This window comes from Vulpes vulpes, chromosome 14 (assembly GCF_048418805.1).
Source record: "Vulpes vulpes isolate BD-2025 chromosome 14, VulVul3, whole genome shotgun sequence".
NCBI classification, from domain to species: Eukaryota; Metazoa; Chordata; class Mammalia; order Carnivora; family Canidae; genus Vulpes; species Vulpes vulpes.
In genome coordinates, this window is record NC_132793.1 from 75,483,175 (window position 1) to 75,499,270 (window position 16,096).

Sequence of the window (16,096 nt, forward strand, 5' to 3'; positions counted from 1 at the left end):
ATTCATCTGCTGATGGCTATCTGGGCTGTTCTAGTTAGGGCCTACTGTGAAGAAACATGGCATGAGTATTAGTGTTTAAGTCTTGTGAGCAGACGTTTTATTCTCTCTTTATAAAATAATTAGGATTTGAATAGGTGAGTAGTAAGTTATGTATATGTCTAACGTATGAAGAGCCAAACCATCTATCAAAGTGCTTACACCACTATAAAATATGCTAGCAATATTTTAGAATTCTAGTTACTCTCTATCCTCATCAGCCCTTGGAAGTGCCAGAATCTTAAATTATATTGATTCTAATGAGTATGTATCTCATTATAGTTTTAATTTGAATTTCTATGATGACTATTTTAAGCGATTCTGTGTGACCTCATTGGCCATTTGTCTTTTATTTATTATTTTTAAAGATTTTATTTATTCATGAGAGACACAGAGAGAGAGAGGGAGAGAGAGAGAGAGAGGCAGAGACACAGCAAGAGGAAGAAGCAGGCTCCCTGTGGGCAACCCAAATAGGAACTTGATCCCAAGACCCCGGAATCACGCCCTGAGCCAAAGGTAGATGCTCAATTACTGATCCACCCAGGCGTCTCTCTTTAAGTGCCTTTTAAATATTTAGCCTGTTTTTAAATCTTTTGGCTGTGTTATTGAGCTGTACAGTTCCTTTTTCAGATGTATTACAAGTATTTTTCCCAATCTATGGGCTTACCTTTTTACTTAATCTTTCAAAAAATAAGTGTTTAATTTTGGTAAAGTCCAATTTATCAATTTTTTTCTTTATGGGTCAAGTTTTGTTCATCATGTCAAAAAGCCCTTACTTTTTTCTTCCCCCCAAATTGTGAAAACATCCTGTGTTTTCTTATAATTTTTTTTGAAGAGAGAACTAGGGGGTGGTGGCAGGGAGAGGGGTAGAGGGAAAGATCTTAGAGCCAATGCAGGGCTCCGTCTCACAACCCTGAGATCATGTCTTGAGCCAAAAGAGTTGGATGCTTAACATACTGAGCCACCCAGGCACCCCTCTTATTTAAGTTTTAGAACATAAGAGATTCTATTTAAGTCTAAGATGGATTTCAAGTTAATTTTTGTAAATGGTCTAAGGACGTAGATCAATTTTTTATATGGGCATGCAATTGTAGTAGGTATGCATTTCTTGCAAAGATTATTCTATCTCCCCACTGAACTGCTCTATCACCTTCGTGAAAACCTTACTATGTAACCATGCATCTATTTCAGGATTCTATTCTCTTCCATTGATCTACAATTCCATCTAGGCTAATACTACAATGACTGGTTTTCTCTAGCTTTTTAGTAAATTTTGAAATCAGGTATTGTAAGTCCTCCAATTTCATCTTTTTCAAAGTTATTATAAAGCCATCCTTTGTTTTTCCATAAAAACTTATTAGCTTGTCAGTTTCTGAAGGGGAAAAACCTATTAGAATTTTAATTTGGGGGGCAGCCCAGGTGGCTCGGCAGTTTAGCACCGCCTTCAGCCCAGGCTGTGTTCCTGGAGGCCCGGGATTGAGTCCTGCGTCTAGCTCCCTGCATGGAGCCTGCTTCTGCCTGTGCCTCTCTCTCTGTCTCTCATGAACAAATAAATAAAATCTTAAAAAAAAAAAAAAAGGAATTTTAATTTGGGGATGCCTGGGTGGCTCAGCGGTTGAGTGTCTGCCTTTGGGTCAGGGTCGGGGATCGAGTCCCACATCGGACTCCCTGTATGGAGCCTGCTTCTCCCTCTGCCTGTGTCTCTGCATTCCTATCTCTCCCTGTGTCTCATGAATGAATGAAATCTTAAAAAAAAAAAAAAAAAAAATTTTAATTTGAATCTACAAAACTGTAAACTGACATCTAGACATTACTGAATCTTCCAAACTATTAACACGATTCCTCCATTTCTTAAGGTACACTCATTTAATGACTTTCAGCAAAGTTTTATAATTTTCAGTGTACAAAGCTTTCAAATATTTTATAAAATATATTCCTAAAGAGTTTGTGTTCAGAGAGAACTTAAAATGGTAATTTAAAGTTTTTGTATAATTGTTTCATTTAAAAATTTATTTGAGAGACACAGAAAAAGCATGAGCGGTGGGGAGGGAGTAAGGGAGAAGCAGACTCCCCACTGAGCAGGAGCCTGATACAGGGCTGCATCCCAGGACTGTGGAATCGTGACCTGATGAAGGCAGACCACGTAACCAACTGGACCAACCCAGTTGCCTCTTCAGTTTCATTTCTAAAAGAAAATGAAACTAAATTTTAATACTGATCTTGTAACTACATTTACCTATCATTTTCTTTTATTTTTTTTTTTTAACCTATCATTTTCAACAGGTTTTTTGTTTAAAATTCCTTAGGATATCTCATATGATCTCAAAGTACAGATGACTTTATTTTGTCCTTGTAATTTATATGCCATATATCTTTTTCTGGCTACAAACTCCAGAAAAAACACTGAATTAAAGTGGTGACAGCAGGGAACCTGGGTGGTTCACAGTTGGTTAAGCATCTGCCTTCAGCTCAGGTCATGCATGATCCAAGGGTCCTGGGATCGAGCCCCAAGTTGAGCTCCCTGCTAGATGGAGAATCTACTTCTCCCTTTCCCTTTTTGTTCATACTCCCTCCCTCTCTCAAATAAATAAATAAAATCGTTTTAAAAATAATAAAAATAGGGATCCCTGGGTGGCGCAGCAGTTTGGCGCCTGCCTTTGGCCCAGGGCGCGATCCTGGAGACCCGGGATCGAATCCCATGTCAGGCTCCCGGTGCATGGAGCCTGCTTCTCCCTCTGCCTGTGTCTCTGCCTCTCTCTCTCTCTCTCTCTCTCTCTCTCTGTGTGACTATAATAAATAAATAAAAAATAAAAATAATAAAAATAAAGTGGTCAGAGTAAATAATCTTGCCTTGTTCCCAAAGAGGGAAAGAATTTAATCATTCACCATCATATATGATGTTAGGTAGCCTTTTTATACATACCCTTTATCAGGTAGAGGAAATTCCCCTTTCCTCCTGTAGTATGCTAAATTTTTATCACGAATGGATACTGAACTTTGTTAAATGCTTTTCTGCATCCATAGACACATTGATTTTTTCCCCTTTAGTCAAATATGGTAAATTACACTGGTTTATTTCTGAATGTTAAAAGAACCTTGTATTTGAAATAAACCCTAATCATACACACTGTATGATCATTTTTATTGATCACTAGGATCCTATTTTTTAAGATCATATTAAGGATTACTGCATCTACATTCATGAGGGTCATGTGTCTCTAGTTCTTTTTTTGTGCAGTATCATTTGATTTTGACACCAGGATAATGCTAGACTAAAAAAAATGAGTTGGGAAGTATTCCTTCTTTATTTTTAAGATTTTATTTTATTTTTTAAGATTTTATTTATACATGAGAACACGGAGAGAGAGAGGCAGATACAGAGGCTGAGGGAGAAGTAGGCTCCATGCAAGGAGCCTGATGTGGGACTTGATTCCGGGACCACGGGATCATGTCCTGAGCCAAAGGCAGACGTTCAACCACTGAGCCACTCAGGCATCCCACCTCCTTTATTTTCTGAGCTTGTGTAGAATTGGCATAATTTTTTCCTTACATCTTTGATAAACCCAATGATGTCATCTGGACCTGTAGATTTCTCATTACGAAGGCTTTAAATTATGAACTGCCCAACATTGTTAATATAGGGCTCCTAACAGTCTTCTGTTTCTCTGTGAATCCTTTTTGATAATTTGCATTTTTTTCCAAATAATTTATCCATTTCATCTAAATTGCACAGCTTGGGGCGCCTGGGGGGCTCAGTGGTTGAGCATCTGCCTTCAGCCCAGGGCGTGATCCTGGGGTCCGGGTATCAAGTCCCACATCTCACTCTGCGCCTATGTCGCTGCCTCTCTGTCTGTCATGAATAAATAAATAAAATATTTTTTAAAATATATCCTTAAAAATAAATAAATAGGGCAGCCTGGGTGGCTCAGCGGTTTAGCGCCGACTTCAGCCCAGGGCATGATCCTGGAGACCCGGGATCAAGTCCCACGTCAGGTCCCCTGCAGGGAGCCTGCTTCTCCCTCTGCCTGTGTCTCGGCCTCTCTCTCTCTCTCTCTCATGAATAAGTAAATAAAAAACCTTTAAAAATAAATAAATAAATAATAGATAAATAAAACTTATTGGTACCAACTTGTCCATATTTCTTTATTAACTTTAACATCTGTAGAATCTGCAGTGATATATGCACTTTCAGTCCTACCAGATATGTGGCTCTTCTCTAAAAAAAAAAAAAAAAAAAATTCAGCTAGAGTTATAAAATATAGTGTTTTTGCTCCCAAACACAACCACATTTTGGTTTCACAGATTTTTTTTAAGTCTTTTTTTTTTTTAAAGATTTTATTTATTTATTCATGACAGACACAGATTGAGAGAGAGAGGCAGAGACACAGGCAGAGGGAGAAGCAGGCTCCATGCAGGGAGCCTGACATGGGACTCGATCCCGGGTCTCCAGGATCACACCCCAGACTGAAGGCGGTGCTAAACCACTGGGCCACTGGGGCTGTCCTGTTTCACAGATTTTTTTAAATGTTTTGTTTTTTTACTGACCCCACTCTTAATTTTAGGGGTTTAACCTGCTCTCTGTTTCTACCCTCTTAGGGTGAAAGTCTGGATGGTTGCTTTAAAACTTTATTCTTCTCTACTAACAATAAATTTCTCTATAAATACGGCTTTAGCTTCATTCCTTGATACCCTGCCAAAGCTTCAGGATGACATTTTACAGACCTAAGGTTGTATCTATGTCATTTCCCACAAAGACATAGATAGGAAAAAAAAAAAAAAAGTAGCTAAAAGAACACCATGAAAAAGAAAATGTAGTAACACTTGCCTCAAAAAGTGTAATGCATACTTTACCCATGAAAATTAAACATCATAGATTTTAAAGCTCTAAAGGGTTGCCCAGGTGACAGTCAAAGTGCCAACTCTTGGTTCCAGCTCAGATCACCATCTCAGAGTCCTGGGAAGGAGCCCTGCATCAGGATCCAACCTCAGCATGCAGTATACTTAAGATTCTCTCTCCATCTCCCTCTGTACTTCCCACACCCCTAAAATAAAGCTTCAAAAAACAATTTTTAAGCTCTAACATTAAATTCTTCCAGTCTTTGGGGTGCCTGGATGGCTCAGTGGTTGGGTGTCTGCTTTTGGCTCAGGTCATGATCCCTGGATCCTGGGATCAAGTCCTGTATCAGATTCCCTGCAGGGAGCTTGTTTCTCTCTCTGCCTGTGTCTGCCTCTCTCTCTGTGTCTTTCATGAGTAAATAAAAAAATCTTAAATAAATAAATAAATAAAATCTAACTTTCAAATAAGGTATTCCCAGAAGAAATGTTCTGAAAACTTCAGATAAAGAAATCTAAGACTAGACAATCCCCAAAACATTAAATGAGAGAGGAAGAGAAGTATAGGAAAAGGAGGGGGAGGAGGGAAATGGGGATTTCTCAATGTATCTTCAACTTTACTTTCTAGGCTCTTCTCATCCCTGGCTACTCAATAGAATCACCCTTGGGATACTTTAAAATGAGGTGCTCAGGTTCTGTGTAACCTGAACTGACCAGAATAGAATCTTTGGAGAGAAAGGACTAGGTATCTACATTTTTAAAAAGCTCACCCATGGCCAGCCAGCAACAAGCAGGCTACTATGGAGGTTAAAAAAAAAAAAAAAAAAAAAAAAAAAGGAAGGAAGGAAGGGAGGGAGGGAGGGAGGGAGGGAAAATAAGAGGGACGCCTGGGTGGCTCAGCGGTAGAGGGGAGGGGAGGGGAGGGAAGAAAGAAAGGATGCCTGGGTGGCTCAGCGGTAGAGCGTCTGCCTTTGGCTCAGGGCATGATCCTGGAGTCCCAGGATCGAATCTCGCATCGGGCTCCCTGCATGGAGTCTGCTTCTCCCCCTCTGTGTCTCTGCCTCCGTCTCTCATGAATAAATAAAATATTTTTTTTAAAAAAAGGTGACAAAAAAATACCTTAATCTGCTGTCTTCGTAGCATGGCAAGTTCTCTCATGTCTCTGAATGGCTGTAGTAAATACTGATATAGTTCAGTTGTGGCTTCTGCAAGGCTGCTATAGGCTTCATCCTCCATCTGATACAAGTCCAGAAGCTCAACCATGCTTTCTGTATTCTTATGCTTATCCAGGAGCTGTGGAAGGAGAAAGTTTTATTGCAAAGTATCTGATTATAATAGCCTATACTACTTGATTTAAACTCCCTCCCTTAACCTCTTAGGACCCTGAAATGCTGAAACACAGAAGGAACAAAAAGCACTGAATGTTTTTCATCACTTGTCTCCATACTGATGTGTCTTACTACCCAAGACCTGCCTGAATCATCCTTTTCAAACTGCTCTCATATTATTCCTATTCTGTGTATTTTCTGGGTCTCCATACTATCTACCTGCCTAGACTTAAGCCCTTAAAAATTTTTTCCCCACTTATCTGGTAGAAAAAAAATTCATTGCTAATATACAAAATAATTATCAACTCTTGCCAATATTATTTTACTAATTTTCCCAAATCTTCTCACCACTCTGCTCTTCCTCCCAATTTGGAACATTCCCACATTAACTTTCAACTCATGCCTATTACATCCCTCAAAATCTAGGTTAATAAAAACTGTACTAAAAAGTTTAAGACTGGGACGCCTGGATGGCTCAGTGGTTGAACATCTGCCTTTGGCTCAGGGCCTGATCCCAGGGTTCTGGGATCGAGTCCCGCATCAGGCCTCCTACATGGAGCTTCTCCCTCTGCCTAGGTCTCTGCCTAGGTCTCTCTCTGTGTGTGTCTCTCATGAATAAATAAATAAAATCTTTAAAAAGTTTAAGACTGAGTATAATAGATTTTTATAACTCTTACTTGCATTCCTTGGTACGTGTATATGCATGTGCACACACGTCTTCCTTCACTCCTCAACAAACATGAACATTACAAAAACACAGACACTCTCTTCAGGAAGCTTACAGTATAGTGAATAAACAGAAACTAAGTAAATGTTTAAAAATTACAAACTGTGATATTATAAAGATTATTTTTTAAAGTTTTAAAAGGAATAAAAATACAGTGAAACAATGAATACCATGAGAAAGAATGCGAGGGCAATAATGGCACACTGTGTGACCTGGAGAGAATAGGCAATCCTTTTCTAAGAATCCAAGGAAGCTTACGCTAAAATTTTAAAAGACTTTGAGAAAAACTATGTAGGCAAGACAATATTTTATGTATTTACTCTTGGTGCCTATTTACCTGGTGACGGTTTCATCTTCTCAAAGGCACAAAATTTTGCTTTTCATTGCATACCTAAAGTTTTCACTACTATTTTCCTCTCCAGCTTTTTGCTTTAGTAACCTTATTGCGCTATACATTTATACTCAATTTAGAATTCAAGTTCTCTTCCTGCCCAGGTTCTTAGCACTAAATGTACCAGCAACTACATGTTAGTGTCTGCCTAGTATATCATTAACAATCATGATGAATCAGATAATCTACCTTAATGTGTTTTTATGACAAAAAAAAAGTACCATATGAATGTTATTGTTTTAAGGGTATTGTAATTCCAACTTTCACTGCTAATATGAAGAATTGCCACTATCCAGTATCAGCTGAATAGTTTCTTAGACCAACTCTCTCACCAATAGTGCCTATAAAACGCTGAGCAAAGTATTACAAAACTACCTGAAGGCACTAAAGTGACCAGAAGTAAATAAAAACTGGAGAACATCAATACTTAGAAGATAGTAAGACCCTGAGTGAATTTTTACTCATGGCATTTTGCCTGAGGGCAAGCCCCAGTGGCTACCAGAGGAAAGAAGTTTGTATAAAACAAAACTAGTCTTGGTGCTTGAAGAATCAATCAGAGGGCAGAGTTTAAGGCAACCATAGCACACAGAAAAGGGTGGTTGTGGGAGGAATGCTGAAAAGGAGAAAGCCAAAGGAGGAAACCCCAAATTGGTATATAAACTCTCCTCAAGGAGTGCCTGGGTGACTCAGTTTAAGTGTCTGCCTTCGGCTCAGGCCAAGATCCCAGGATCTAAGAATCAAGCTCCATCTGCGGGCTTCTTGCTCACTGCCTCTCTTCTGTCCCTCATGCTCTCTCAAAAATCATTAAAAAAATACACTCTACTCATATTTCAAGATGATGACTGGAACTATGTATACATAGCATAGGCTATGGGCATAGCAGGTAAGGATATAAATGTAATATTTTAGCCACTGCTCTGTGTAATAAGAGTAGTAGAGTTTGCAGTTGAACCAATTAAATTAACTATCTGCTGAAACAAACCTGTTTAAAAAAACAAAAAATTCTCTGGGGGAATATAACACACAACAGAGGCTCTCTGTCCAGAATACAATCCAAATTTAGCAGACCTATAAAGAAATCGGAAAACAATGCTCAAAAGGCAATTAAATGGAGACCAAATTTAATATGAAATATTGTTGATTTAGCACAGATTTTAAAGCAATTATTATAAAAAGCTAATGGACACAATCTGCTCATGCAGAATAAACAAAATCTCAAAGGAGAAATAATTTTTTTTAAGATTTTACTTGAGGGAGTGAGTGAGCACAAGCAAGGGGGCTGGAGGACAAAGGGAGCAGAATACCTACTGAGCCCTAGGAGGGGCTTGATCCCAGGACCCTGAGGTCATCATGACTTGAACCGAAGTCAGATACTTAACTGAGCCACCCAGGTTTCCCTAAGGATATCATAGGACTAAAAAAGACTCAAAAATACAGTGTCTAAAATAGGCCCAGAGCAGACACACCAAGAGGTTAAAAGATTAAAAAGTAATCATAAATCTATGATTAGCACTTCTTATTCCCCTAATTCCGTACTGTTTCATCAGTGGAGCTCCTGTACAAAAGGAGAATGAAACAGAAAAAAAACATGTCTTAGGATTTTAAGAAGTAACCAGGGAAACCCAAAACACCACAGGAGACAAAACCAAAGACAACAGAGGAAATTTTAGCCTCTGACACCTAGAGCGATTGCCTGGAGTAACAGAGTCTATCTAGCCTCCTCTAGACAGATAAACAAAACCTCACTCTAAAGGCATATTTATCTCTGCTCCTTTTACCTAGTACCATCATGTCCAGCTTTCAAAAATAATTACAGGGCATATTAAAAGCAAAATTAGAAGAGATAGAGCAAGCATCAGAACCACACTCAGGTATAATAAGCAGGGATATGAGAATTATCAGACTGGAAACTTTAAACTATGATTAGTATGCTAGGCAATCTTGGGGTGCTTGGGTGCCTCAAGAAGGTTGAGCAACTGACTCTTGGTTTTGGCTCAGGTCATGCATGATCTCATGGTTAATGGCATCAAGCTCCGCACTCAGTAAGTTCTCTCCCTCTGCCTGTCCCCCCACTTGCATACTCTCTCTCTAAAATACATCAATTTTTTTTAAAAATATATGCTACGGAATCTAATAGAAAAAGTAGACAACATACAAGAACAAATGAATATAACATAAGCAAAAAGTTGGAAATAATAAGAATTAAAAGGAAATGCTATAAATCAAAACCACTAAAATGCAAAAATGCCTTTAATGGTCTTATTAGAATGGACACATCAACAAAACACAAGAAACCAATGACCTTGCAGAAATGTCAGTAGAAAATGTTTTTTGCATTATAGTTTTGGCAAACAAAATTTTGAAAGAATAGAACATTCAAGCATGGAACAATTACCTATAAAAGAGTAAGGCCAGATTTATATCAGACTTCTCTTGAGAAACCATGCCAAGAGAGAAGTCAAGTGAAATAAAGAGTTCGGGGGTCCCTGGATAGCTCAGTCAGAAAGCATACCACCATTGATCTTGGAGTTGTGCGTTCAATCCCCACACTGTGCAGAGATTAGTAAAAAATAAATAAGCCATAAAAAAAAAGTTAAAAAAATCCATATACCTAGAATTCTGTATTCAGTGAAATCAACTTCAAAATTGAAGGAGAAATAAAGACTTCCTCAGGTAAACAAACTGAGGGAACCAATCTTGCAAGAAATGTTAAAAGGTATTTGTCAGAAAGAATGAAAATTATAAAGGTCAGAAATTTGGATCTATATAAATAAAGACAGGAAATTAATAAAAGTAAGCAACATCTTTTCCTATTGTTATTCTTATCTAATAGGTAATAGTTTGCTCAAAGTAATAATCACAATATATCCAGTGATTACACCTTACAGATTAATAAATGACAGCAAGGTTAAAAGGGACAGGAAGTAAGTACTGGGAATACCTTGTTATAAGGTACTACATATATGTGAAATAAAACAGCATCATTTGAAAGAAAGCTTGGTTAGTACTGCATATGTGTTACAGAAAATTCACATACAACCACTAAAAACTTATAAGATTTCATTTATTTATTTGAGAGAGAAAGAGAGAAAGCATGAGCAGGGGGAGAGGGAGAAGCAGACTCCTGGCTGAGCCCCGAGCCTGATGTGGGGCTCAATCCCTCAACCCTGAGATAATGACCTAAGCCAAACGCAGATGTTCAATCAACTGAGCCACCTAGGCACCCCTTAAAAGTTTTTAAAGTATCACAAATATGGTAATTGAGGATCTACTAATTGAGAAAAAAAAACCAGAAATAATAAATGCTCAATTATTACCAGAAGGCCGAAAGAGTGGAAGACAAAAAAAAGGACAAAAACAAGGCAACCAACAGAAAATAGTAACAGATATGATAGGTATTACTCCAACTTTATCAATAATCACTTTAAACATCAATGGTTGAAATACACCAATTAGAAGAGACTGTCCGGGTGAACATAAAAACAATATCCAACTGTATGCTGTCTAAAAGAAACCCACTTTAAATACAGACACGAATGGGTTAAAGTGATAAAGACATAACAATGCTAACACTAATCAAAAGAAATCTGCAGGAGCTATATTACTTTCAAACAAAGCAGACTTCAGAGCAAGGAAAATTATAAGAGAAAATTACACATGAGTTAATTCCAAAACATAATACTTATTATGTGTATATCCAAAAACGGAACACCCCAAAACACCCAGAAAGAGATGGATACAACTACAAGGAGAAAAACATTAGTCAACTATAACAGTTTAAAACATCGAGATCCCTTATCAGTAATGGACAGATCCAAAAGACAGGAAATCAATAAGGATATAGCTGAATTCGACAGCACCATCAATCACCTGGACATAATTTACATCTATCAACTACTTCATCCAACTACAGCAAAATACATAATCTTCTTAAGTTCACATGGAAGATTCACCAAGACAGGCCACATTCTGGGCCTAAAACACAACAAGTTTAAAAGAACAGAAATCACACAAAGTATGCTCTCAGACTACAATGGAATTAAACTAGAAATCAGTAACAAAATTGCTGGAAATCCCCCAAATACTTGGGAGATTAAGCTACATAATTTTAAATAATGCATGGGGCAAAGAAAAAGAAATTTTAAAGTATTTTCAACTAAATGAAAACAACTTCTCAAAATTTTTGGACTGCAGTAAAAGTGCTCAGAAGAAAATTTGTAGCATGTTACAAAAGTCTAAAGTTAATAATCTAAACTGTCATCTGAGAAAAGAGCAAATTAAATTCAAAGACTGCAGAGAAAAAAGGAAATTTAGAGTATAAATCAGTGAAATTGATAAAGAAAAATCAATAGAGAAACATCAATGGAACAAAAACTCTGGTTCTTTGAAAATATCAATGAAATTGATAAATCTCTATATCAAGGTTAAAGAAAAAGAGAAGATACAAATTACTAATATTGGTAATGAAAAAGGAACATCACTACTAATGCCATGGACATTAAGAATATTAGGAACATCTCTGTGCATGCGAATTTAAAAACCTAGATCAAATGGATGAATTCCTTAAAAGATACACTCTAATAAAACATAAGAATAGATAATCTGAACAGGCCTTTATGAAACTTAAATAACCTTGCAAAATAGAAAAAAACACCAAGCCCAGATGGACTCACTGGTGAAGTTTATCAACAATTTAAGGAAGAAATTTTGCCAATTTTCTACAATTTCTCAAGAGAAAAAAAAAAAAAAAAAAAAAAAGAGGGAATACTTTCCGCAGAAGCCCAGCATTTGCCTAATACCAAAAACAGACATTACAAGAAAACTACAGATCAACATCTATCTCTCATGAACATAGACACAAAAATCCTCAACAAAATATTATGAAGTACATCCAACATTATATAAAAATTATATACTATGACCAAATGTGATTTTTTCCAGTTATGCAAGACTGATTCAATGTTTAAAAAAAAAAATCAATGTAATCCATCACATCACAGTCTAAAGAAGAAAAATCATATGGTATCAATAGATACAGGAAAAGCATCTGACAAAACCTAACACCATTAATGAAAAAAAACTATCAGCATATTAGGATATAGGGAAATTTTCTCAACTTGATAAACAAAAAAACTAGAGCTAACATCATATTTAACTGTGATAAATTAGATGCTTTCCCATAAGGTAAGGGATGAGGCAAAGATGTCGCCTCTTATCATTCCTATTTTACATCATATTGTAAGACTTAGCAAATGCAATATGAAATAAAAGGTATACAGATTGGGAAGAAACAGAACTGTCAAAAAAAAAAAAAAAAGAAACAGAACTGTCTTTATACAGATGACATCACTGTGTAGAAAATCCACAGGAATAGACAAAGCTCTCCAAATAGAACTATTAGCACACAAAAATCAAAATACTTCGGTATAAGTCAATGTACAAGATCCATAAGAGGAAAATTACACAATTCCAATGAAAGACATCAGAGATCTAAACAAATAAAGAAATATTCCATATATATATATATATAGATTGGAAGACTTACTGTCATGAGGTCAGTTCTTTTATGTTGATCTATACATTCAATGCAATGCAGGTTATTTTGTGGATATCAATAAATCACTTGTAAAGTTTATATGGAAAGGCAAAAGACCCAGAACAGCCAACACAATATTGAAAAACAAAGTCAGGGAATTGACACTATCCAACTTCATTAGTCACTTTCTAGAAAGCTACAGATAGTAGTCAAGACAGTGGGATACTGATGAAAGAATATATCAACAGAATAGAGTCCAAACCCCACACAAATACAGTCCAGTAATCTTTTGACAAAGGAGCAAAGGCAATTCAATGAATAGTCTTTCCAACAAATGGCCATCTATATGAAAAAAAAAAATCTAGACAGACCTTATACCTTTCACAAGAATTAACTCAAAATTGATCATGGACCCACATATAAATTGCAAAACTATAGAACTCTTAGAAAATAACATAAGAGAAAAATCTTGGTGAACTTCGGTTGACAGATATTTTAAACTCAGCACCAAAAGCACAATCCGTGAAGAAAAAAATGGATAAGCTGGGCTTTCTAATAATTAACTCCTATAAGACACTCAAAAGAAAAGGCTACAGACAAAACATGTGCAAAATACGTTTCTGACAAAAGACTGTTAACACTTAATATTAAAAAAAAAAAACTCAACATTAAGAAAACCCAATTTAAAAATGAGCAAAAATCTGAAGAGATCTCACCAATTAAGATATACTGATGCCAAGTAAACATATGAGGAAATATTCAACATCATACTGTCATCTGGGAAGTATAAACTAGAACAATGAGATATACCACTACATTTGAAAATACCAAATGCTGGCAAGGAATCAGAATTCCTTCACTGCTGGTGGTAATGTATTCTTATGATCTGTTGTTCCACATATGCACATCAAGAATTATGTCTTCCTAGAGAATTAACTCTTTTATTATTATATAATTCTCTTTATCCTTGATAATTTCCATTGGTCCAAAGTCTGCTTTGTCTCAATATAGCTACTCCCAGCCTTCTTTCAATTAGTCTTAGCATGGTATCTCTTTCTTACAAAACTAAATATATTCTCACCATACAATCCAGCAATCATGCTTCTTGAGATTTACCCAAATAAGGTGAAAACCTAAATCCAAACAAATTCTGCACATGAATGTCATAGGAGCTTTATTCATAAATGCCAAAACTTGGAAACAGATGACCTCCAATAAGTAAATGGATAAACTGACTGTGGTACATCTGTATAACAGAATATTCATTCAGCACTTTAAAAAAAAAAGGGAGGAACCTTAGCTGTATATTCAGAGGTAAAAAGAAGCCAATCTGGAAAGGCTATTTATTGTAGGATTCCAATTCCATGACATTCTGTAAAAAGCAAAATATGGAGACATATTTTTTTTTTGAAAAATCATTAGTTGTCAGTGGTTCAGAGAGATGTAGCACACGCCAATGAATAAGAGCAACGTGATTTTTCGAGCAGTGAAACTGTACTGTAGGATACTATAATGGTGGATAAAGACATTCTCCATTTGTCTGTCAGAGAATTGCCCAAACAATGACCCCTAATGTAAATTATGCCCCTTAATAATAGGGGAGAGTATGCACAGGAGGGGAGTAATGGGAAATCTATGTATTTTCTGTTCAATTTTTCTGTAAACCTAAAATTTATATAAAACAAAGTCTACTGAGGTGCCTGGGTGGTTCAGTTGATTAAGTGTCTGATTTTTTTTTTTTTAAGATTTTATTTATTTATTCATGAGAGACACAGAGAGGCAGAGACACAGGCAGAGGGATAAGCAGGCTCCCTGCAGGGAGCCTGATGAGAGACTCCCAGGATCCTGGGATGACGCCCTCCCTGAGCCAAAGGCAGATGCTCAACCAGAGCCACCTACGTGCCCCATAAATGTCTCATTCTTGATCTCAGCTCAGGTCTTAATTGCAGGGTCCTGAGTTCAATCCCAGCTCTGGCTCCACACTGGGCATCGAGCCTACTTAAAAAGTAATAAATATAGTCAATTTTTAAATGATGATATAAGCTTATAGACAATTTTATATTTCATTGTTTATGTGCTTAAATTATGTTTAAAGTAAAACAAAAGATTAAAAATAAATCCCAAATAACACTGATTTTTATCTCTGCTAAGCCCATTTTTTTTTTAAGATTTTATCTATTATTCATGAGAGACAGAGAGAGGGAGGGAGGGGGCGGGGGGCAAAGGGAGAAGCAGGCTCCATGCAGGGAGCCTGATGTGGGATTCGATCCCGGGTCTCCAGGATTACTACCTGGGCGGAAGGCAAGCGCCAAACTGCTAAGCCATCCAGGGATCCCCTAAGCGCATTATTTTATTAAGGTGACCAGATCAATGTCTTTCTGCTTTGTTAACAAGTGGTTTTTGTTTGGTTTTGTTCACTTAAGAGAAGTCAACTAGAACAAAAAAGAATCAACTCAAACATTGGTGATTTTAACTGATAAAATATAAATGAATTACAGATGTGGAAAGAAGCCAGGCCAAGAGAGGGATCTTGCTTTATACTGAAAGTAAAGAGACATCATTAAAGGTATTTTGTTTAATTTCCTTCAAAGACCTCTCTGGTTATAAGAAAACATCAGGGAATACATTCCAGAGTAAAAATCTGTGTTCTGAATGATGAAAAGGCATAAACTAGGTGAAGTGGGAAGGAAAGACTGGGTCAGATGGAGACCAAAAAAAATAAGGTTAAGTGAAGAACGTGGGGGGGGGGGGGGGGGGGAGGGGACGTAGTGAAAGACAATTCTGGAGACACTAAAAGACCCTACTGGCCCTGAGTTACAATAGCGGTGAGAAAAGATTGGAAGGGGCATCTGAGCACAGGCAGAGAGAGAAGAGTTCACAGGCTCCTAGTGAGTCCATGAAAGTTGACTAAAGTTTAAACTGGGGGAGAAAAGAACAAAGATTCAAGAAATGCTCTGGAGGTAAAAATCAACAGTACTTGGTAAAAGACTAGATTTTAGGACAGAGAGAATTAAGGATGGCTCCTAGGACTCTGGCACTAATTGAGACAAACAAGAAAGGACTAGAGACAGGTTTTTTTTTTTTTTTAATTAATTTTTATTGGTGTTCAATTTACCAAAATACAGAAAAACACCCAGTGCTCATCCTGTAGAGACAGGTTTTTAGTGACAAAGATTAACGGTTTCACAGGCACTGTCCATATTGCTTTTTAGATACCCAAGAGCAGAGTCATGCAGGGAATGCAC

At 36.9% G+C, this 16,096-nt stretch overlaps 1 protein-coding gene across 1 annotated transcript in view; it reads right to left on the reverse strand.

Moving 5' to 3' along the window:
* The window catches only part of JMY (junction mediating and regulatory protein, p53 cofactor), a 100,080-nt gene that overhangs the window by 58,307 nt on the left and 25,677 nt on the right, over positions 1–16,096 (reverse strand). Inside the window, exon 2 of the mRNA XM_072736922.1 lies at positions 5,989–6,162. Within this exon, the coding sequence (XP_072593023.1) occupies positions 5,989–6,162 (174 nt within the window). The remainder of the gene's footprint in view (positions 1–5,988; positions 6,163–16,096) is intronic.